Source organism: Gossypium hirsutum, chromosome A12 (genome assembly GCF_007990345.1).
Source record: "Gossypium hirsutum isolate 1008001.06 chromosome A12, Gossypium_hirsutum_v2.1, whole genome shotgun sequence".
NCBI lineage: Eukaryota > Viridiplantae > Streptophyta > Magnoliopsida > Malvales > Malvaceae > Gossypium > Gossypium hirsutum.
This window is the reverse complement of record NC_053435.1, coordinates 78,979,528-79,004,840: the sequence shown is the minus strand read 5'-3', so window position 1 is coordinate 79,004,840 and position 25,313 is coordinate 78,979,528. Positions and strand designations below refer to the sequence as shown.

At 32.3% G+C, this 25,313-nt stretch overlaps 2 protein-coding genes and 2 long non-coding RNA genes across 6 annotated transcripts; 3 read left to right on the top strand and 1 right to left on the bottom strand.

Annotated features, from left to right (window-relative positions):
• Nucleotides 1–1,082: 1,082 nt before the first annotated feature.
• On the top strand, nucleotides 1,083–3,527 carry LOC107923917 (probable protein S-acyltransferase 14). 2 transcript variants are annotated; one of them, XM_016854114.2, is made up of 7 exons: nucleotides 1,083–1,584; nucleotides 1,922–2,141; nucleotides 2,218–2,309; nucleotides 2,478–2,601; nucleotides 2,692–2,777; nucleotides 3,019–3,084; nucleotides 3,230–3,527. In XM_016854114.2, the coding sequence occupies exons 1-7, from the start codon at nucleotides 1,375–1,377 to the stop codon at nucleotides 3,353–3,355; spliced, it is 924 nt and encodes a 307-aa protein (XP_016709603.1). In that variant the 5' UTR covers nucleotides 1,083–1,374; the 3' UTR covers nucleotides 3,356–3,527. The 2 variants fall into 2 exon arrangements, with proteins under 2 accessions (XP_016709603.1, XP_016709611.1); XM_016854122.2 differs by lacking the exon at nucleotides 3,019–3,084.
• Nucleotides 3,528–8,736: 5,209 nt separating this feature from the next.
• LOC107938612 (uncharacterized) lies at nucleotides 8,737–9,696 on the top strand. The gene is made up of 2 exons (XM_016871843.2): nucleotides 8,737–8,840; nucleotides 8,926–9,696. Exons 1-2 carry the CDS (start codon nucleotides 8,784–8,786, stop codon nucleotides 9,517–9,519), a joined length of 651 nt encoding a protein of 216 aa, XP_016727332.1. The 5' UTR covers nucleotides 8,737–8,783; the 3' UTR covers nucleotides 9,520–9,696.
• A 4,020-nt stretch (nucleotides 9,697–13,716) lies between these two features.
• On the top strand, nucleotides 13,717–19,184 carry LOC107923913 (uncharacterized). Of its 2 annotated transcripts, none has more exons than XR_005906157.1 (3): nucleotides 13,717–14,102; nucleotides 14,384–14,487; nucleotides 18,210–19,041. It is a non-coding gene; the product is annotated as an uncharacterized lncRNA (long non-coding RNA). The 2 variants fall into 2 exon arrangements; XR_001691682.2 differs by having other exon boundaries at nucleotides 13,720–14,102; nucleotides 18,937–19,184.
• A 4,920-nt stretch (nucleotides 19,185–24,104) lies between these two features.
• On the bottom strand, nucleotides 24,105–24,992 carry LOC107923908 (uncharacterized). Its single transcript, XR_001691681.2, has 2 exons — nucleotides 24,738–24,992; nucleotides 24,105–24,467 (listed from the first exon to the last, which is right to left on the bottom strand). It is a non-coding gene; the product is annotated as an uncharacterized lncRNA (long non-coding RNA).
• Between the last annotated feature and the right edge of the window lie 321 nt (nucleotides 24,993–25,313).

Below are 25,313 nucleotides of genomic sequence, written 5' to 3'. Positions count from 1 at the left end.
GGTATAGTTCAAAATAGTATAAGTTATACTGAAAGTCTTTAAATTATTAGTAAATTTATTATTTGGTCACTTAATTTTAAGAAGTTACAAAAATGATTATTAAACTATTAAAAAACATTCATTTAAGTTATTGGGTTGTTAAAATCATTATTTTATGGTCTTCTTTGGTCACAATACTTGAACCAATCAAAAGCTCTACTTCTCATTCTCTTTTACAATATTTAGTTTCTTTTATGAAAGAACGTCACAGATCCACCAACCAAAATTCAAACAATTTTCTTGTTCGATCTTCGACACTAATTATTATATCGACTTAGATCTAAGGTATGATTTCCTACTTGTTGATGGATATTGATTTAATGTATTGATCATCGAACTATCGCTTGGAGCTCACTAGTTGAATTAAAAAAAATTTTAACCGTATAATGACTTAAATAAAAACTTCCAAATAGATCAGTGACTTAAATGAAAACTTTTGAATAGTTCAGTGATAATTTTATAAAATTTTTGAAGTTGAGTGACCAAAACATACTAATATTTTATAGACATTGGATGTAGTTTACCCATTTAGAAAATGGGTAAAAAGACTTCTCCAATCACTCTAAAATTTGAAATTGAGCAAATTGGTCCATTTAAAAACTCAGAACAATTAAGGACAATCAATCAATTATACATAATTTTGATTGATATAACAAAAAATTAACCCTTTTAAGTTTACATGTTTTGTTAATTTAGTCTTGGTTCTAAAATAATTAAAAAATTTATCCTAAACATTTACACATTTACACAAATGTTGCAAGCTAAATTTGTAAAATCTTTACTAAATTGACAGAATGTGTAAACTATGAAAGCTAAATTTGTTATTATACCAATAAAATTTATATATAGTTGGCAGAAAACATTAACACATTGATTAATTGTACTTAATTTCTCACTTTTGAAATTGATAGGATTAAATTGCTCCAATTTTTCTCATTGGGACCAAGTTACTCAATCGTAAAAATAAGAAGGACTGGAAGAACATTTTTACCAGAAAATGCAAAGGAACTAAATATTGCCTTTAGTAGTCACTGCCTCACACTCTCTCTCTCGTTTCTGTATAGTAACATGGATTCCATACTTATCTGAATCACAAATCCCATAAACCCTAGATTAAACTAGATTTCCTATTTTAATACCAAAAATCTCAGAGCAAAATTTTAATAAAATCCTGTTTTTTTGTTCTAATTCCAGTATCATCCTTGTTCTCTAAGTAATTCAAAGACAACCTTTATTTTTCACTTGTTTTTCAAGCAGTTGTCAGGACCATAAAAAGAAACCCGAAAAAAGATCAATTTTTTGTCTCTTGTTTTGTAATTTTATTGTCTGGGTATTATGCATACATCTGGAACAACTATGGCTTGGAACGTGTTCAAGTTTTGTACGGTCCTCAGAGGCCTTGGCTCGATCATGATCCTCTTGGTTTTAGGGGTTGTCGGTGTCGCTTATTACGCCGTAGTTTTCACCAATTACGGACCTGCTTTGTTCGATGGTGGCCTTCACTCGTTCATTGCTGTTGTTGTATTGATCTTATTTCATTTCTTGGTAAATCCCTAAAATTAAACCCTTTTTTGTGATGGGGTTTTGTGTTTGGTCTTAAATTTTATTCCCTTTTTGTGTTCAGATGTTATGAGTCTGTAAAAATTTCATTTTTAATTGCTAAAATTATAAGCTTGGGTTAAATTTGAAGCACAAGCTTCCTTTTGGACCCCTTTTTTAGATTTAGGGTTTCCAATTTTAGATTCTAAATTAATAAATTGGGTTTTGGGGATTGTGATTAGTGTAATCGGATCAAACCTGAAACCCTAAAAACTTAAACCCTAAACCTTCGAAGAATGTATGATTTGGGTCTAAATGTTGGAAATTTGATGTGATTCTGCAGTTGGTTATGCTGTTATGGAGTTACTTAACTGTCGTTTTAACTGATTCCGGTACTGTGCCGCCTAACTGGAAACCGGCTTGGGATGAGGAAAGAGGGGAGGTTGACCCATTGAATGAGTCGGAGTTTGACGGTTTGCAGCCGGCCCTGTCAAGTCAAAGGATTCGATATTGTCGGAAGTGCAACCAGTTTAAACCACCTCGTTGCCATCATTGTTCTGTTTGTACGTTCGAGATTTATCGGTTCCTTTTCTTTTTATATCTGCTTATGAAATCGTTGTTCATGATGATCGGTTTTAGGTGGACGGTGTGTGCTAAAGATGGACCATCATTGTGTATGGGTTGTCAATTGTGTTGGTGCATTGAATTACAAGTATTTCCTTCTGTTCTTGGTATGCCTGCTTTATCTATATCAGTTTTATCGTTTCTATTTTCAAAATGCATATATCGAGCTTGCCGAGTGTTTCTTTGCTGGCTTGTTGCTTGATTGTAACATTGGTTGAAGTAATGGTTCTGTTTGCTTGCTGTTCGTTTGACTTCGATTTTAAACCTCGATGCAGTTCTACACATTCCTCGAGACAAGTCTTGTGACGTTGGCCTTATTCTCTCATTTCTTAGCATTCTTTAGCGATGAAGAAATTCCCGGAACTACTGCCAGCCTTGCTACAACTTTTCTGTCCTTCGGTACGGGTTGCTCGGCCAGTTTTCTTCTAACCTGTTCAACAATTTTTTCCTGATGACGTGCTAAAGTATTACAAGTTTCTCGTGTCACAGTTTTGAATCTGGCGTTTGCATTGAGTGTCTTTGGGTTTTTGATCATGCACGTATCTTTGGTGTCCGCTAACACCACAACTATTGAGGTATCGTATTCATTTGAATTCTATTACCGTGTCATAATAGTGCGTGCACATGTGAAACTATTTGTTTTCGGAAAAAACTCAAATGCTGTAACGCCAAGCACATCAAGTGAATATCCTAACGAGAATTTAGGTCCATCTTTCGGCTGGATACATGGTGTATTCTCCCTTTATAGGATTAAAATGCAATATAAATAGACTTAGGATTTACTGAAAAAAAATTCTTTGGTCGTCTTTCGAACAGGCATATGAGAAGAAAACTACTCCGAAATGGCGATATGACCTAGGCCGAAAGAAAAATTTTGAACAGGTTAACTTTTTTATCTTTGTTTGACAAGTCCTTATGGCTTCTGGAAGCTTTACCGGAGTTTGCATTCTTTATAGCTGGTCTGTATGCTGTATTAACTGTCATCGATCTTCGTTTTGCTCAAGTTTTGGTGCTTGTATATATACAGGTGTTTGGAACAGACAAGCGATACTGGTTCATTCCAGCTTACTCGGACGAGGATTTACGACGAATGCCAGCACTTCAGGGTCTTGAATTCCCATCGAACCCTGATTTTGATTCCGAGGAGTTCTAAAAAGTCCACAATCGGGAAATTGGATAAATTTTCTTGTAATTATAGATACAGGAAGCACTCCGACATTGCTTCCTTGTTTTTGTACAGGTATTCCGGCTCTAACTGTTCGTTTTCATGTGACATTTGTACATGCTGACTGAAAATATAGAAGAAAATGGTTTTGTATTTCAAATTTGCTTGAATTGTTTGTATTTGTATTAATATCGTTTGTTTTTTTTTTTAATAATTACATTATAGATTCTGATCATATATGCTATTTTGACACAAGTCCTAGAATTACCCACAGTCTCTCCTCAACTTATAAATCGAAAGATAATATGCTTTAACGCACTCAAATTTACTTCGCTTGTATTGATAACAACGTTCATACCAATCTAACTAATATTCAATCAACATTACGTTAACATATTATTGAGTATCATATTACATTAATCAAGCTTTTTTTTATTAGTTTAATCGTTAATTTGGGTATTAAATATGCGGCTTGTTTTAATTATACCTTATATTAGACCCACCCAAGATATGACAATTACTCTAATAATTTCAAATCTTAATCAGAAGGTTTTCAAATTTGGAGATGTATTAAAAATTTAAGCCATGGTGAATTAATCCTTGTGAGAAATGAGAAATTTTGGGACGGGTTTGGATAAAGCTTTTTTTAGCTCAGCTTGATGTTAATATTTTATTAATTTTTGAACAATGTAATGAGCTTTTCAAGGAGACTGAAAATAAGTTTAGGTTTGAATTTTTTTAAATCGAGCCAGTCCATGAATAGGTATAATAAGCATCTCTATGCAAGAGTTTAGTGGATGAAGAATACAATGGTAGGAGAGTTTTGCCTCTTATTAGGGCCAAGTTAAGAATTTTATGTCAGGGTCGAAATAAGGACAAAGGCATGGATTTTGTATTAAAAAGTTTAGATAAAATTAATTGTGTAAATGATATATTGGTGCTCACAAGTTATTTAAGTTCAATTTAAAAATAAGTTGAACTCGATTTGGTAATTATCAAGCTGAGCTAGAGCCATCGATCAAGTTGAATTTGGGTTGATTCAAATGGCTTGCAAGCCTTGTCGAGTTTTTTGTATTTATATATTATTAAATTAAATTATTACTTTTAATATATATTATTAACCTTAAACTTAATTATTGAGTCAAGCTTAACCTCAAGTACAAAAATTGGTAAATGAACTTAATCGAGCTCGAACTCAAACTTAAAAATAGACGTTTGATTGAATTCAAATTGAGTATCAAACTCCAAATTTTGACTCGATTACATCCCTATGTAAAACTATAAATTTCTAAAAACTAAGAAAGTAATTTAATCATTTTTTTGAAAGGTAAATTAATTAATTCATTCAATAAATGGAACCATACAATTCAGAGAGAAAATAATAGCAAACACTCTTCGTAGATGGTGAATAACAAGCTCCATCAACACAACAAAGACTTTAGCCTCAGCATCAATAGAACATTATGACATGTTGACAATTGGTTTTGTCACAACTCAAGAATGACACATCTGGGGTGATTGCAAGCACTTAATATGATAAGGAAATCAACCCTGGATGGTCCAAAACGGCGAGCAAAAATCAACCATTCACCAAACTACAGAGGATGGCAAAAAAAATATTCATAAAATCACTTGTAAAACTAAAATTACATGCATAAACAAGACTAAAAAATGTGCTATAGAAGTAGATAAAATTTTTTAAAACTAAAGACTTATTAAACAAACAAAAAATATATAAAACTTAAAACAATATGGGTCCAAATCAACAGGTGAAATCATTTATTTTTCTGAAATACTCTCAAAAGTAAGAAGTTAACGAAGAGTCACCCACTTTCCAAGAAAAACTATTGGTGGTCGATGGAGTTTTAGCGAACGACAGGCATTGTCATTTGTCTATCACAACTTATGAAGATAACAAAAATACCCACAAAATAGATCTAAAAACTAAAAAAAGAGAAGATATGTGTAATGAATGAGAAAAAGAAAAAAAGGAAAGGGTTGGTGAGAGAAAAAAAACAAGTGATAGCCATCCCAAAGGTTGACACCACCGCTGAGTAAAAAGAAAAGATAAGAAACAAATAACTTGGAAAAAAAAAAAGAAAGAGTAAGTTAATTATTTTGAATACTTGCCTTCTTATAACGGCACAACTAAATATTGGAGACGCCCTCCTCCATTTTTTTTTCTTTTTCATTATTCTTTTGAAACTTTTTGAAAATTTCAATTAAATTCTTTTAAAATTTCTAGAAATTCTCATTACAGTCTCATAATTTAAAAAAATTTCAATTAAATTCCTAATTTTTTTTAAATTCTCATTAAACCCCAACAAACAAATCATGCAGATCAAAGAAAATTGTTTACAGAACTGACAAGACGAATAAAACACAGAGAAAGAAACAAGTAAAATAAGCTTTCAAGAATCCCCCCAAAAAAAGGAAAAAAATTTGCAAATGAGGCCATAAAACAATACAAACATCATGGGTAGGCTGTGATTGTCAATGCATATGCCTGAGAAAAACAAACAATATAATCTTACTTAGATTCTAGTGTTGGCTGTTAGGGAAAAAAAATCATTAATATAACCTTATTCCAATGTTTATTATTATTATTATTATTTTAAAAAAATATCAACTTGATTGGTTTTGCACATCAAAATTTCCATTTTTGAAATTAATTTTCCATTATTAATAATATTATTTATTCTCTTGACCGGTGAAGCTAATTTATTTATGTGGGAATTTTTAAGCTCAATGATGATGGTAATAATATCTACTGCAAACTTGGAGGTTTGTTTTCCATTGTAAAACATTAATGTTGAATGAAGAATGGTTGTATTTTTATGGGTTAATTGTATTAAACATTTTTAAATTTTTAAATTTTTATTGATCTTTAAAAAGCCTTGAAAGAATCGATCAACTTAATTATCTGTTTAAGCGTTAAATGTTAATTAAGGTATGATGTGGATCATTCTTAAAGTATGTGGATTAAATTGTAAACATGTATTAAAGATGAAATTAGAAATTTTATATTAAGGGGATTGAGAGAATTAAGATTCTTTTTTGGGTAGATAGAGGAGCAAAGCTAAAGAACCGTGAGTTAAAATGATCTAAATTGAATAAATAATTTTTGTAATGGCCAAAAAATACATTTTTTTTTCATTTGATCGAAAAAAAGGATTAAAATTGAACATTTAATATTTAAGAGGGATTACAAAGAGAATTATACAATTTAACCAAGGGGAGACAAGGCTCCTACTCTTAGCTTATCTAACATGTTAATGTTAAACAAGCATACGGTTTCTATAATCTAACATCTTAACCATTCAAATCAATAGAAAATTTGTAATGTTGGCCCTTCATAAAAATTAATTCTATAATCTAAGCTCTTTTAGAATAAAATTTTTAGCTTCGCCACTTCAAAGTTTTAGAACTTCGCCACTTCAAAGTTTTAGAATTTTATTTTAACTCCTCAAATAAATTTTTTGACTTCGTTGTTGTATGATATCATTAAAATTACACACATACTTGTATCAAATGCTCATGCTAGCTTGAACCAACATTTAATGCCAAATTAACAAAAAGTTAACGAAATAACTTGATTGATACGATATTGATATGTCAAGTACACAATTAAAACGTTTAAAGCTTAAGGACCGATTTGAAATCTAAGCGATAGTTGAAGGATTTATAATGGAATTAACTCTTCACTTAAAAGCTGAATACTTTGGGAATGGCGTAAAGTAGAAATCAAATTCCAATGATTCAAAATTTCTAGGATTTGAGCTATATCTAGGAAGGTCACAAATTTATAAACAAGAACCATTGGTTCACGACTGGTGCGGGCAACTGTTCCAGGGACTTGTTGGCAACATGTGGGAGCCATTGCCTACAACATGTTCTTTCTCTGCTCATCTGCTTTATTCATTAATTTTTTTGTACATGGATCTTGATTTTCAGGCAAGATTTATGTTATAAAATAGATTCAACACTGTGGGCTGTAAGTGGTTTTCGATATATTCTAGGTTGTCAAGCTTCCCCAATGTTGTAGGGTTGTAATGAATTTAGCTTGAACCAATAGGTCTAAATGAAGAAATTTTATAAAACTTATAAAAAGTGATTTAAATGAATAAAAATGAGTTTGGTTATATACATAAATGAATTGAATATGTTATGTTCGTGTTTGGTTTATTTAATAAATGAATTTCAAAAATGGAAAATTATATCCGAGGTTACTAAACTATTAGTAAGTTTATATTTTGGTCACTCAATTTAAAAAAGTTACAAAATTGACATTAAATTATTCGAAAGTTTTTATTTAAGTCATTGTTAAAATTTTTTTTAAAGTTCAGTTAGTGAGTTTTAAGTGACAATTCAATGATTAGTATGATAGATCAATACACATTGACGAGTAGAGAAACTTAGCTCAGATCCAAGTCGATTTGACAATCAATGTCAAATATTAGAGAAAAAATTGTTTAGATTTTGGTTCGTAGATTCATAACATTCAAAGTTTTATAAAAAAATTGAATTGTAAAAAAGAAATAGAATGACAGCTTTTGATTGAAGCCGATAGTATGAACAAAGAAGGCTATACAACAACAATTTTAAAAATTCAGTGACTTAAATAAATTTTTTTGAATATTTTAGTAATTATTTTGTAACTTTTCGAAGTTAAATTACTAAAATATAAACTTATTAATAATTTAATAACTTTAAGTATAATTTACATATATTTATTTATCTTAATAAACAAACAAAAACTAAGATGTATTGTTGATTTATGGCTCTAATGATAATCTATACAAGCAAGTGGGCAAGACATTATCCTCAAAACAAGACATGAATATGGCTGCAAACTGCTAGCTCCATACCATATATAATGATGTCATGAAGTTTTGAGCTACTAACATTTCATTTTGCCCCATACCCATTTGGGGGTGGGGGATATTGGATATTGCATATTGCATATTAATTCAACATACATTCACCTTTCATTTTCAATTTATTATACTACATATTTATATAAATTTTGATTTATGATCGTTTTATTTAAATTTTGATATATTTGTATTTTAAAATAAGATTTGGTTATTATTATTATTTAATATTTATCAATAAATTGTTAAAATAAGTGATAGTAAAGTTTGTTTTTTTTTAATTCTTAAAATTATTTTTTCATGAGGGTTTAATTAAATATCATCTCAATTCCAATAAAGTTAAGCTCAAATAGTAACATGGATGAATATATCTATAATTATATAAAAATATTATCGAGCTGTCGTGTAGAATCTCTTAAGAACCTGCCTCATGCAAATATAATAATATTAATTGTACCCCTCTGTATATATAAAACCAATGGCAAATGTACGGTTTATCAAACATATACTTTCAACTATTCAAGTTTCAAGCAAAACACAATATGGCTTTTTGGTCTGCTGAGAACGCCACCAAAGCTTATCTCCGAGCATTGAAAATGGTAACCAAAACCCACATAAGTCCATTGATGCTATGTATGTATGTATGTACTTACGTACTTATTTTTGATGTGTTTTGTTTTATAGGGGAAAAGAGGCAAAGAACCAGACGTATCGGAGTTCATATCCGCCATGGCGGCGGGCAACAATGCGCAGCTCATGGTAATGACATGTGCCGGCGTAGCAGGATCTACCGCGCTAGCTTTAATCGCTGCGGCACGTCAAACTGGTGGCAAAGTAGTATGCATCTTGAATAGTCTTGACGATTACGTCGCATTGAAAACTGCACTAGGCAACTACAGAGGGTCATTAACCTTTGTCATCGGAGATGCCAAAATGGTCCTAAACGATTACAAAACCGCCGATTTCGTGCTCATCGACTGCAACATCGACGGTCACAAGGAAGTATTGAAGGCAGCACAAGAGGGTACAAAGCATAATAGGGGTGCCCTTATTGTAGGGTACAATGCCCTTCATAAAGGACATGGTTGGAACAATGTTGATGAATTGAAGACCCATTTTTTGCCCATCGGAGATGGTTTGCTGGTGATCAGAAAAGCTCCGACGAGGAAAGGTGCCGGTGATGGGTTTAATAGTAGAAAAAGAAGCCGGTGGGTTGTTAAAATAGATAAATGGACCGGTGAGGAACATGTTTTTAGGATCACTTCACCATGTTTTTAGTTTCTAATAATATTAAAAGTTCATCAAGTTGTACATAAATTATATAATATATTGACCAACTTGTAATGTAATTACCCCCATCTGGCTCTGTGTTTTTTTTTTTTTGGAACAAGTTGGATGTTATGTAAACAAGTTGTTCGACTCCTCTTAATCCATCTTTTCTAGATCTTATTTTTAGCACTTACACTATTAAATTATGCATTAATATTAGATGTGTTGAAAGTATACAAAATTATACATGGTTAGTGAAATAAATATAAGGGACAAAGTAACATTTCGTATAAGAATTTGTCAATTTTTCTTATTTTTGGTCTGTATTAATCTTGAAATTTAACATTTTTTCTTAATATCATCATGTTTTAATAAAATTTAAATTCAAGAATCAAATTAGGAAAAGTTGTCAAATTTCTAGACTACTATGAACAAAAAAAAAAATCCAATGACCAAGTTAAGAAAAATTACCAAATTCAAGGACTAAATGTTACTTTATTCTTTTTATTAAGTTTTTTACTTCAACAAACAAGATAAAAGAGCAATGGCGAGATTACATTTTTTTGTAGATGAAAAAAATTGAAAAAACTAGTCAATTTGCCACTTGTTCAAAGTGTTGTCTAAATAAGTGTTTAGACATGAGTTTGAACAAAGAAAAAAACAAAAAAGAAAAAAAGGTATGCAAACAAAATTTGTTAACGTAGTTCGGAATTGATTCTACTCTACGAAATCTCACTCAGTGAATGGCTTATTCAACAATTAATTCGATCATTTATTGGCTAAAACCCAATCTATCTTTACACAATAAGCAATTGCAACCCCAATAGCTAGTCTCAATTTGTTACAACTACTCACAAAAATAACCTCACTTACAAGTTTAATACTCTTCAATAAAGCCTGTGAAGAGAGTGCAAAATATAAGTAAAAGTCGACATCAAATAAATTAACCAAATGCAACACAAGCAACCCCAAAAGATGAATCTCCATATGTGAATATTTGACTCTTTATAGGCCAAATGAGACAGCCTATCAGATCAGTCCAAGCAGAGATAAAATCATCTTTAACAACATAATAATTATGTATAAATAACCGTCAAAATTTATCCCAAGATAAAGCTTGATAAATCTAAAAATATTAGCACATAAATCACTCAGGCTAAAGGATAAGCATAAGCCTTATCCAATAAAGGCATGTCGATCTCCAATCTTTGTTCAGCCACCACATGTGATTCACATGGTTTTGAGATGAAATAAAATATGTTTTGAAGTCCACTTGTCTATGGTAAAAACTTATTTTTAGGCCCAAATCAAAATGTCAACATCTCATAATACTATGTATCACCTTGATACTTGACCTGATTGTCGGGTCCGAGCTACAAGGTGGAACATTAGTTTTCGGAGTAGCTACAATAAAAAATACACAATTCAACATTGTCGAAACCATTTTTTTTGAAAAAAAGAGGTCAACTTTGGTTTTGAAAATGAAAACGAACATGGGAGTCGCCACCAATCTTTTTTTGTTTAGGTGTGATCGGATCACCAAGAAGTTTGGTCATTTTAATAAAACATTTTGGTTTACTAAAACAACGATTTTGGTCTATGAAATTTGGGAAAATGGGTTCGGGAGTCGATTACGTACGAGGAATGATTAGCACCCTCGTAACGCCCAAAATTGGTACCTAATTGATTAACTAATGTCTTGATGTCGAAAGTTAAAAAGATTTTAGAATAAATTTTAAAATACGATCGCTTTTTATGAATGTTTGGATAACTCGAGGTGGATATTAAGATTATCTTGTTTCGAAGAAATAAAATATCACATCTAGCACGTAGGACACGACATTTTCGGCAATGAAAGGATCATAAGTTTAAAACGAGTTTTCAATTTTCGGCAAAAGACAAAAATCAATCAATTTATGGCTCGACTCTCAAGTCCCCAGTGGAGTCGCCAAGCTGTCGAAACCATTCTTTTTGAAAAAAAACAGGGTCGACTTTGGTTTTGAAAATGAAAACGAACATGGGAGTCGCCACTAATCTTTTTTTGTTTAGGTGTGATCGGATCACCAAGAAGTTTAGTCATTTTAATAAAACATTTTGGTTTACTAAAACAACGATTTTGGTCTACGAAATTTGAGAAAACGGGTTCAGGATTCGGTTGCGTACGAGGAAGGATTAGCACCCTCGTAACGCCCAAAATTGGTAACTAATTGATTAACTAATGTCTTGATGTCGAAAGTTAAAAAGATTTTAGAATAAATTTTAAAATACGATCCTTTTTTATGAATGTTTGGATAACTCGAGGTGGATATTAAGATTCTCTTGTTTCGAAGAAATAAAATATCACATCCAGCACGTAGGACACGACATTTCAAACCTTCGATACCAAAATCATCTCATGATTTACAAAACTCATGCATTGAACTTTTAAAAAGGATATTCGGTTGTTCGGTCAAACGATAAATCGAAACCCATCACGTAGGGAACGATTTCTCGAAATTTTCAAACACAAAATATTGCCTTGTTTCTAATTTTTAAAATCCCTTTTTATGAATGTTCGTTTTACAAAAATATTTGAATAAATCGAAGCGGATGCTAAAGACCTTCTTATCTCGAAGTAATTAAATGTCACATCTAGAACGTTAGGACACAACAGTTTAAACCCCCGAAAATAAGCTTGCCTTTTGATTTAAAAAAAACGTATTTAAATTTTAAAAGGATATTCGGTTATTTAGATTAAACGAGAAAAATCGAAACCCAGTAAGTTAGGGCATGATTTTCTCGAATTTCCAAGAACGAAATATTGCCTTATTTTATTTTTGTATATTTAAATAAATATGTATGCAATATTTAAAATCATGCGTATCATTTGGATTTTAGTGTAAAGAATGAACCTTTAACATGGCTCATGATGTGATTGGAATAATAATAGAATGATAACACGAATAAATAACATAACGACATATCTATAATAATAAAACAACGAGTATGCGATGGTAATTATCAATTAAATCTAATATTAATTAAACCATGATATTCATAAAAAATAAACATGAAAGAAAGTGGAATATGCATAAAAATAAACATGAAAGTACCAAAAAACAAATTAGTAACAAGGAAGGATTAAAATAATGTAAGGATGATAATAGTAAAATTTTACGTGAATAAGAGATTATGAACAATTATATTTTAAGAGAATAATAATAATAATAATAATAATAATAATAAAAGTAATAGAAATAATAATGTAAATAAATACAAAAAGAAAATATATAATGTGACAAAATCAATATAAAATTAATTAGTTTAATAAGATGATGATAGCAATAGTAATAATATAATAATAATAATACATTAATAAGAATAATAATAGTATACTAATAATAACAATAATAGAAAGGAATGATAAAATAATAAATAATAATAATAAAATAAAGAATAGTGCCAACAATAACATAAATAGTAATAGAAAAACAATAATAGAAACAGTAATAATAATAAAAGTAATAGTAATAATAAATGATTAAAATAAAAATGGAACATGCGTGATGAAGAAAAATAAATAAAATATGAAGGTATAAAAAATAAGTAAAGAAATAAATAAGCAACGAGAAAAAAATAAGAATAATGACAAATGATGAAATTTTGTACAAAAATAAAAACAAATATACATAACAGTAATGTTAAGTATTTTAAAAGTAAAAGAATATAAATAATATTAAACCTAGGTATTTAAAAGGATAATAAACAATAAAAAAATATAAAGAAAGTGAACATAAATAATCAAAGGACAGAATTGAAACTTAAACAGAATTAAAAAAGGTAAATTGAAATTAAAATGAAATTTAAAATCTTAAATAATAATAAATGAGACCATAAAAGGGATTGGATTGAAGGTTAAACAAAATTAGAATATAACTCATAATAAATTAAATAAAGAAAAAGAAATAGGGATTAGAATTAAATGCGCGCAATAAATTGAGGACTGATCGGGAAATTATCCCTTAATTTCTCTGCGCACCATTTTATGTAGGAGTAAAATGGATCAGACATAAGAATCCTGGGGCAAAATTAAAAAGAAACAAAATAGAGGGGAGAAGGGATCTAATCGATAGTCGCCGAGAAACAGAAGGATCAAAGTGGCAAATAGCCCACCGATCTCCTTGATGCAAAAGAATGCCGTTTTGCTTTGCCATTTAAATGAGTTTCATTTCTTTCTCTGCCATTTGTTCTCTTAAAAAAAGAAAACATGTCAAAGAAGAAACTTCATTTTTCCTACTTTTCTTTTCAGCTAGGGTTTGAAACCCATCATTGCCGACACCATTGCGATACCGCCGTGAGTGGTGGTTGAGGGCGCACAGATCCGACCCCGTTTTATGCCCTTTTCAAACCTTTTCCCCTCCTTTTTTTGTTAAAAAAATCTAAAAGGAAAACTAGATCTAGAGAGTTTAAAACGGGATTAAGGGGAAAAGGTGTGAATCATGGAGGAAACGCCTTCGTTTTCGTGGCATTTTTCGACCTCGTCGGAACCTAAATGGGTTCCACGACGTTTGGGTTGCCAGAGACCCCCCACCGACGACCGAAGACGCGTCAAGGTAGGATTTTTAATGTTATTATTGCCTTTTTGTATTTCGAATAAACAAAGAAATGAACGAAAATACACCTTTTTACTTTGAATCTGACTTTTTGATCGCTATTGAAATTGTTTTTTTGTTGTTTGATTTCTCCAAAAAAAACCCATTTTACAATCTGTTTTTGGTGGCTTTATAGCCAATTTTTACAATTTTTCTTGCTACTGCTCATGCTACTTTTTATTGCTAGGCTATTGTTTCCCTTTTTATGTTTCTTTGCTGTTATCTCTCCTCTTTTCTCGCAGTTTGCAGGTCTTTGGAAGCGATGGGATGAAGCCAGGGAGTGGTTAAGCCTCAAGCGTTGAACGCGCTGACCAGGCACGTGGGGAGCGACGCATACTGCTGCTAGGTTTTTTTCTTGTTTCTGCTTCTTCTTCTTTTTTTTTTCTTTTTTTGGGTTATGGGCTTGTAAAATTTTGGACTAGGGTAGTGTTTGGTTTGATTTGGGCTTGTTGGTATTAAGGCCCGGTCAAATTTGGGCGTTTACAAACATAATTATATAATCAAATACAAGTAAAACATGTCAATTAAACAATACATAATCAATTCCAGGTCTTGTACGAACTTATGAAAGCTCTTTTGCTAAGCCAGAGTTGAAATAGGATCAAAATTTATAGGTTACAAAGTTCCGGGTTGACGTTGCGGCTTTAGAGTTTCCTCGTCACGACACAACTCATTGACTTGGTTCATTATGAGAGGCTACGTTGTCACAACGTAAGCCTTAAACTATTTCTCGTCGTGATGTTGGGATTATGTCGTTGCGACTTGACCCCTGAATTTTATCAATGTCCAATTGGTACCTATTCAAACATCCTAAGCATAAATCCTATACAAAATTGTTGGTGTTAAGACCTCAATTTAACCATTTACACATACAAACACATTCAACATAAAGATTCTAAGCTATTAACAAATTTTTTTATACATGGACATTAGCCATTTCATTAAATTTACAACATTATAGCTTGGAATGATCATATGTAAACTTTGAACAACTAAAGCCTAAACACATGACTTTTAACGAAAAAAAAGAGAACTATGCAAACTATGTTAAGTTGATTTAACACCACTAACCCGTATCTATCGCTGGAATAAGCTTACAGAGCATTACCGAAAATTTAACACTTAAATATTCATCTCGAAACATTTCAAGAATCACATCGTATTCCATTCAAACATAAGCTTATTGTCCCTTATTTGAGCCATCAAGACCATAGAAACACTTTAGGAACTATCCGGGACTAAATCCAAAACATATAGAATTTTTGAAAAAAAGTTAAAAATTTTCATACTATAGGGGTCACACGGCTGAGACACACGCCCGTGTCTCAGGCCATGTGGACATTCGAAGCAGGAACACATAGTCGTGTCTATGCCTGTGTAACTCACTGACTTGGGTCACACGGCCAAGCCACACGCCCATGTGCCAGGCCGTGTGCTAGGTTGTGTAACTGCCTGACTTGCAACCCTTTAAAACCTACAGGGGACATATGACCATGTCGCATGGCTGTGTGTCACACACGAATAAGGCACACGCCCGTGTCCTAGGCTGTATAGATAAGAAATGGGTCATTTTCAAGCGATTTCCTTCAACCAAATTGTGCACACCTATACAACCCATTTGCATCCAATTCAAGCATCCAAAATGTACCTAAAATATGCATAATCAAGCTAGCACAATATGGTACCAACTCATACAACTAATATGCCAAAAGGCACCTCAATTTTCATGACATTACATATACTCAAACACAAGAATAACTTAGTCATTTAACAACTCAATAATTGCAACCAATTTCCATACCAAATTCTACCAAAATTACCATACCAAAATCACATTCAAATATACCAAAATGGTTACTAAAACATACATCAACTTGACCATTCCACCATCAAGCACAAAAAAAGAACCAAAATGCCAAATTATCAACTATTAGAAATCCACATATATACAAGCCAACATGACAACTATTTCATTAACTAAAATACCATTTCATTAAGCACAATACACCTATACATGTCATTATAACCATGAATTAAAGACATCAAAATCTGCCAATATAGCTGATGGATAGTGTGATAGGTCTCCGACAAACTTTCAACCCGAACGAGCTTCCGATTAATTACAAAACATAGAAAAACGAACACAAGGTAAGCATATAATGATTAGTAAGTTCGTAATTCATAAACGATGCTTACCAATACAATGTATAAGCTTAAAAAAATGAATTATTCCAACACAAGCTTGGCATAAGCCTAAGTATCACCAACAACCCAAATTAGTGCTTGATCACATAAATTCAATATCAACACATGATAAAATAGCTTTTCTCAAATCATGAATACACATGCTTCCTACCTTCTATAGTAACAAGTAACTTGTATCAAAAAATCTTATCGAAGCTCACATGAAGTGGAATCACGATGGTCGTCACCATCCCTTTTCATTGTTGATGGTCGTCACCATCCACTTTCATAATTGATAGCCGATGCTATCCCTTTTCATATTCGATGGTCGTTACCATCCCTGTTCATAGTTGATGGTCGCCACTATCCCCTTTCATAATCGATAGCCAAAGCTATCCCTTTTCATATTCAATGGTCGTCACCATCCCTTTTCGTAGTTGAAAGTCGTTACCATCCCTTTTCACAGTTGAAAGTCGTTACCATCCCTTTTCATAATTGATAGCTTAAGCTATCCCTTTTCATATTCGACGGTCGTCACCATACCTTTTCATAGTTGATGGTCGTCACCATCCCTTTTCATAATCGATAGCCGAAGCTATCCCTTTTCATAATCAATAGCCAAAACTGTCCCTTTTTCATATTCGATGGTTGTCACCATCCCTTTTCATAGTTGATGGTCGTCACCATCCCTTTTCATAATCGATAGTCGAAGCTATCCCTTTCCATAGTTGATGATTGTCGTTACGCTATTGGATTTTTCCGCCAAGACATATTTGATATTATAAAATGATAGCATTTAAAACATAATTTAAAACGCTATTTAAATGTATGAACTTACCTCGACGATAAAATGTAGAAACGGAGTCGATTAATCTAAAACTTTCTCTTTGCCTTGATCTAAAATTGTACGAGGTCTATCTTGATCTAAATGAATAAATTCAATCAATTTAATTGTAACATCCTGATATTGGGCCTAGTCGGAATAGTGGTTTCGAGACCACAAATTCAAAGTAGAAATAATTATTTGATGAATGTGTTGAGGTCTATGACATGTTTGCATGATTGTATGAAAGTTTCGTTAATAAATTTTGCTGATAAAGTGTCCAATTTGATATTTAGGACTAAATTACAAAAGTTACAAAATATGTGATTCTAGAAGCTTTAAGAAAGAAATAGCTATGGATTATTAATTTGAGGTCCTTAAATAAGAATTTGACCAATTTCTATTTTTATGGACAAAAATGTGCATGAATAAGTAAAAATTAAAAGTTTAGTAAAAAGAGCATTTTGGTCATTTAGTAATTAAAAGAATAAAAAGGGAAACAAGTCAAAATTTTCTCATCTTCTCCATGCCATAGCTGAAATTGTCAAGAAACCATAGCTAGGGTTTTGTTCAACTTTTAAACTTGATGTTAAGTGCATCCTAGCCCCGTTTTCAATATTCTTTACATTTTTGAAGTTGTTATCAACCGATCTAGCCATTTCTACCATTTATTTGAGCTAGAGTTGATGCCTAGCATTTGACCTATGTGTGGCATGCATGTATTTTGATGTTTCATGGTAGATTATGAAAGTTTGATGTGTGATAAACATCTTTTACTAAGTGATTTTTGATGAAAACACCTAAAAATGGCTTATTTGTAAAAGTTATAAAAATGGGCAGTAGAAATGTGATTTGATGAAAAATGTGGGCTGGTATAAGCATGATATAGGTTCGGATAGGCTTGGGTAATAAATAAAATGAGTACATTTCATTTTACGAGCCTAAGGACTAAATTATAAATATGTGAAAGTTGAGGGGAAAAACTATAATTTTTCCAAAGTATGGTTTTTGGACTGATTTGAACAATGTGATAATTAAATGAGCTAAATTTGCTATTATAGATCGAGAAAAACGGAGTCCGGACCTAGACCGGGGAAAGAATAATGTTGTGGACTAAATCGAATTAGTTAGCCATATTTTGTACCGAGGTAAGTTCGTGTGTAAATAATGCAACTTGTATTATGTATTTAATATTTTGTTATTGCATGACTTGTACAATTATCATTATGGATTCGTTCGGCAAATATTCGATACGGCGAAATTTCAGGTTGAACCTTAGGAATAGTTAGGATACCAATGTCATGACCTTAGGGTTATGAGTTTACGTGTAAGACCATATCTGGGATATGACATCGTTATGAGATTTCATGTAGGACCATGTCTGGGACATGGAATCAATATGAGAATCGTGTAATACCATAGTTGGGCTATTGGTATCGATATGAGATCCCATGTAAGACCATATCTGGGATATGGCATTGGTATGATTCTATGTGTATTCCAAGTGGTTCAACGGGTAATTTAAAGATTATGTCAAAGATGTGAAAGGTTATGATTATGTTATGAAGTGGTACAGGTACGTACGCAAAACTCATGAGAAATGATCTCGGTTTAAGATGTACTATTGGTAAGGATGTAAATGAGTAAGATATGTCTATGATCACTTGATGATGTTGTGTTAATTTACATTATGTTATGTGTATGTTATTGTATGTTTAAAGTTGATTATTATTTACATGCTAACTTACTAAGTTTAAAGCTTACCCCATTCTTTTTCATTTCTTATAGTGTCATCAAGCTAGCTCGGGGATCGAAGACAGTCAGAGATCCACTCACACTATCAAATTATTGTTTTGGGTACTTATTATTACATTATTTTGAGTTATGACATGTATAGGGACTTGGTCTTTTGTGGTATGTGTCATTATTGATTTGGCCAAATGTGTTGGCTTGTAATGGTATTTGATTCATTTTGTAAATGGCCATTTGGTAATTGGCTAATATTGGTTAAATATTTATACATATAGTGATGCCTTTCATGGATGGAGTTATTGCATGGTTTGTGATGATAATTATGAAATGTTGTATGTGATAGAAAATAGCATGTAATTGATATGTGGATGTCTTGGTTGTGGCTGAATTGGTTGTGTGTATATGCTTGGATTTGTGTTGTTTGATGTTGTGTAGGTTGGTGCAAGTAAGGGTGGCAAGAAGGCTTGGTAAATAGCCTTAATTTTGTCCATACAGGTAGACACACTGGCATGTGTCTAGGCTGTGTATGACACACGGCTTGCCCTTTGAGTGTGTGATCTTGTCGTGTGTCCCTTATATTTTTGAATTTTAGCTTTGAATTGGCCACACGGGTAGAGACACGGCTGTGTGTCTCAGCCGTGTGAAGGACACGGCCCAAGGACATGGGCGTGTGCCCAGGGCATGTGAAGCCTGCACCTATTTTATGACAAATTATGAAAGTTAAATCGCCTACATGGACTAGCACACGTGCATGTACGCCTACATGGCCTAGCACACAAGGTGTACTTTGGCCGTGTGTGACCCTAATTTATTGATGACACCATAAACAGAGAGTTACACGGGTTAGGGACACGGGTGCGTCCCAAACCACACGGACGTGTGACCTTTGTTTTTATGAAAAATTTTCTAAGTGTTCGGTTTAGTCCCGAACCGCTCTCAATGTATGTTTTGGGCATCGTAGGCTCGTCTAAGGGACGATACGAATGTTTTTGAAAAGTTTTAATTTGGATGGAAATTTATGTCTCGGTTCTGCATGATTGCTTGTGTATAAGCCCTGTAATGCGTCATACCCTATTCTGGCGTGGAGTATGGGTAAGGGGTGTTACATTAGTAGCCATTCTACTCAATTCAATCCAAATTCACATTTTTGAAAAATTACGCTTTTGCTCCTAATGTTTTGATTTCTTAACAATTTAATAGCCAAATTTCATATGGACTCATAGCAGCTCATACATTTCATTTTTTTCACAATTTCACCATGAAATTTTTACATTTTTTAATTAAACCCCTAATTGGCAAATTCATCAAAAAATTACTTAACAAAATTTGTTTATCTAATAAGAAAGGTTTATTTTCTTCCATCAAACATCATAAACAACATGTATTCATTCATGGAAAAACCCTAATCTTTTAATAGTTTTGAAAATTAGTCCCTCGATTAGCTAGATTAGGCTACGACGACTCCAAAAACATAGAAATCATTAAAAACGGAATAAAAAATCACTTACATGCAAGGGAGAAAGATGGTCAAATGTTTCAAGCTCTTCCCATGTTGTTTTTAGGTTAAAAATTCGATGGGGATGAAAATAGGAAGATGATACCTTGTTTTAGTTTAATTTAATTTACTTTATTTATTAAATTACACTTTTAACCTTTGTTATTTATTATTAAATTCACTTAATCATGCACATAAATGTCCACTCACAATTAAAATGGCTTAATTACCATATAAGGACTCATACACATTAATTCTATAGCTATTTAGTACCTTTAGCCTATAGAACTAAAGTTTCACACCTTTTGCGATTTAGTCCTTTTTATCGAATTAAGCATACAAATGATAAAATTTCTTAACGAAATTTTTATATGACTCTGCTAAAATGTTGTAGACATTAAAATAATAATAAAATAAATATTTTCACTTTATATTTGTGATTCCAAAACCACTATTCTGATTTCACTGAAAACAAGCTGTTACATGGTGGATGCGGTTTGGGTGTTGAGTTCACTTTTTCGGGACTCGAGGGTACCTGAACCTATGCACAAAATAAACAAACTGTACGCTGAGCTATAAGCTCAGCAGTACTTTCATGACCTAAAATAAAATAACATATGCATTAGTGAATTGTCATGAGGTATATAATATAAATGACTATTCAAAATATGTTCTATAATGCCAAATAATTCTATTAACGTATTTACATTTGAGCATACTATAACAATAGTAAAATCAATTCAAGTCACTTATCCACTACCTATCTTTAAACCAATTCCAACTTCAATACATTCAATTCCATTCTCATTTAACACCAATATATCGTTTAACCCACCATTCAATTGTGTTCTAGAGTCTATTGACTCATTCATATTTGTTTGGCCCCCAAAGCTCATTTTCAAATGATACATATAGTACTTTACATACCTTACCTATCTTAACTCACATATAAGTATATTATACCAATTCATTAACATTCCATAACATTCCATAACTTATATATTACTTTTTTCATCCCAGGTTGCCCGACAATGATTACTTTTGCTACCAAGACTCATTATAACATCTTGGGTGGCCCGATAATGATGGTTTGCGCTATTCAATGAAGTACCATCTCGAATGGCCCAACAATGATGGCTTTCACTATTCTTACATTTTACCATCCTAGATGGCCCGACAACGATAGTTCTTACAATTTATCTATCCTACCATCTTGGATGGCTCGGTAACGATGTCATTCAATATATAAATATTCTACCATTCCGAATAGTTAGGCAATGATGGATATCACTATATACACATTCTACCATCTTGAATAGCTTGGAAATGATGGTTTTCTATCTAGGGCATGCCAACTATTTTGACGGAACTCGAATTCGTTAACAAGATAACACTGAACCAGTAAACATCTTAATAACATATTGTGCTTTAATCTCATTACCAATTCGTCATTTCATCACATCATACAATATATTTCAATAAAAATTCATACCAAATAACACATATAAATTAAATCATACTATTTTTCATTCTATTCAATTTACTCCCTATCTCAAAAATTCAATCTCAATCAAAACAATTCAGTTCAAATAGCCATTGATAACTCACCTCAATGTTATATCATGGAAAACATCATAAAAATGAAACAATTAAATTGATCTCAAATCATAGAAATACAAACCAGGGTCCTGTATCATCGTCGACAACTCTCTCCCTCTTGATGGCCCCGTGTCGATGTTAGCTACTTACAATCATAAAACATATATCAATATAAATTTCTAGGCAATTCAAAAGCAATTATCAATGCATGTATATTATACAATTTATTCAATTTAACCCCTAAACTCGGGATAAGCATAACTTTAAATTCCTAGTTTCAAATTATAATCTAATTTCACATTAATTCATTAAGGACCTCCTCCTTTCTATTCCTACTGAAATTTTATAAAAAATTTTGTATGTTATTCAATTCGGTCTCTAATGTATGAAACTAACAATTAAGCTTTACAATTTAGTCGTTTTCATAAACGAAGCTTAATTTCTATCAATTTCACACATAATTCTTCAAGAAATCAATAATGAAAATTTTCTAAAATTTTAATAGTTTTGCAAATTAGTATATGAGCTAGTTAAATCAAAGTCTCATAACTTCAAATCTATAAAAATTACAAGAAAAAAGGTTTGAATTGCTTTCCAATTTGTTGGTCGAATGCTTTTGAAACCTAAAACCCTCTCCTTTTGTTTTTATATGGTTTTGGACGATTGAAAAAGTGAAAAGATCAATAAATTCCACTAAAGTTTGTCTTATATACCTTAATTAATCCTTAATCACCTAATTTAATTAATTTAATAATATTTTATTTAGCTTAATCCATCTTTAATTAGCTTAAATAGAATCTTTCATCATCATGCATTAATTGCTATTGTAAAATGGTTTATTTGACATTTTAAACCTTTGGTTAATTGCTATTTCAATCCCTAAGTCTTTTATCAATTAAAAATATATAGCAATTGGATTTTATAAGCTCAATTTATCTATTTAATATTGATAGGCTCAATTTATAAAAATGAGTTCTCAAAACCATTATAGTAGGCCTAATTTTCCCAGGCTCACTAAACAAAAAACAAATCAAAATAAAATAAAAATTAAACAGTCCATTTTTACAAAGCGTGATAGGCCCAAAACTTAAAAAAAAAAATTCAGAAAGCCAGAAACGCTAAGGTTTCTAGCGCCGCTACCCCCATGTGCACCGTACTCCTGCTCCAACACGTACGCCGCCCAAAGCTCCCGTCGTCAATGCCTGCAAACAAGCAATAGAGCAGGAACAGTAGCAGAAACAAAAAGTAAACAGTAGCGAAAATCTTGTATTCGGCTATAAAGCCACAAAAAAAACAGATTGTAACACAGAGACAATATTAATAAGAAAAGAACTCAGTTAAAAAAGGTGATTTATTTTTATATATTTTAGTTTTTTTTTTAAATAAAGCATAAAAAAAGGGGTTGAAACTTACCCGTTTATTCGCATCTCACCACCATCGGGACTTCTCTCTGTTCGCGAAAGCCATCGGAGCCCTTAGTGGTGTCAATTCTGGATTTGTTAAAAGGAGTATGAGGGGTCAGAAAGCAGAAAAGAAGGCGGTGGCTAAATTTTTTCTTCTTTTTAGGCTTTCGCCTTTAAATTCGAAATCTAAAATAAAAGTGTGAAAAAGTGATTAAAAAAAAGGGATTTAGGTTATTTTTCCGGCCATCGTGGATGCTGGTGCCGTCGCCAGTGACCAACTGCTGACACGGTGGTCAATGGCTAGACCTTTGGAGAGGGGCAGAGAGTTTAAGAAAGTTTTTTTTAAAAAAGCCGAAATAGAATGAAATTTAAAAAAAATTGACTTATATAGGCCCCTTTAAACAGCGTCATTTAGGGTTGGCCACAATGGCCCTAAAACGACGTCGTTTCACCCCAAGATCCGCGCGTTGACTCGACCTGCCAGCAGGATCCACGTGTTTTTTAAAATAAATGGGCTAATTACTGTTTTGATCTCTCTGCATTTTCATCACTATTCAATTTCGCCTTATTGCTTGATTTTAATTTTAATTTACCCCACTTATTTTATTTTATGTATAATTTAGTCCCTTGGTTTGTCAAGAAAACGATGCGTCTAATTGGATTTGGGATATTTTCCCAATTAACCCCCATCCCTTTTGCGCATTTCATTTCAATCCTTAATTCTATTTTATTCGTTTCATTATTTATGTAGGACCTAATTTTAGCCCGGGCAACCTAATTCCAGCCCAAATACCCAATTACAGCCCATACACATACAAAACAAAATAAAAAACAAATAATAAACCCAAAAATATAAAGCCAGCCCAATTGCATAAAACAACCCAAATAACTTTGTCCCAAATTCTAAAGCCCAAAACTCTACAATAGCCCAAATCAGAAAAGAACCCTAGGCTACTCCATGCGCCGCACGAACACAGCCACCGGCAGTCACAACGCACTCCACCTCGGACGTCCACCCCAGCTCGCTTGGAGCACGCCCCACGCCCGTTCCTCCTCCACGTTTTCGTGACCTGCGACGTGAGCAAAGAAATAGCAAGTAACTATTGTACTTTCGGGCTATAAAAGCTACGAATATTCATTTGTTTTTTTAGGGGATATTACGTATACAAGAGCAAAAATACAGAGGAAAAGAAAAACATCAGATCTAAAATTTTTGAAGGTGATTTTTTCATTTTGATTTTCTATTGCTTCATTTCATTCTTTTTTTTTTGTTGTTTCTTTTTATTCTTTTTTTTTCCATACAAACGAAAATAAAAAAAGGGAAAAGAGAAAGACTTTACCTAAACCCACAATCGCAGCGCTGGAGAGTGGTCGAAATTTGGCTCAAAAGTGGCGGTCGAACTGCTTCTCTTTGACCTGTAGAAGAAGAGCAAGAGGAAAGGGGGGAGTTTAAAAGGGGAAAATCCTTGTTTTTAAGCAGAAACGAAATAAGGTTTTAACTTTTTTTTTTTGGTTTAAAAAAAACAAATCAAATGGCTCCGTTTGGGCTCTGCCCAATGACCTGATCCATGCGCGCATTTTGACCATAAATGGGTAAATTGCGCATCAGGTTCCTCGGTTTTGCGTTATCATGTGATTGGGCTCTTTTAGTATGTCTTTCGTTTTTTAAATTTTCCCTGGGATTTATGCGCTGTTACAGTTTGGTCCACGTCGAAATGTTGCGTTCTGGGGCGTGGGATAATTTTGTTTTTAATCCCTATTGGTTTGCGCACATCGTATTTTAGTCCTCAATGTTGTTTAACAGTTTTATTTGTTTATAAACTATCTTTTTTTTTACTTCAATTGAGTCCTTTCTCTTCTAATTTTAGTTTTTTTTGTAGAATTGTTTTTATATTATTTATTTTAAATTATTTTAC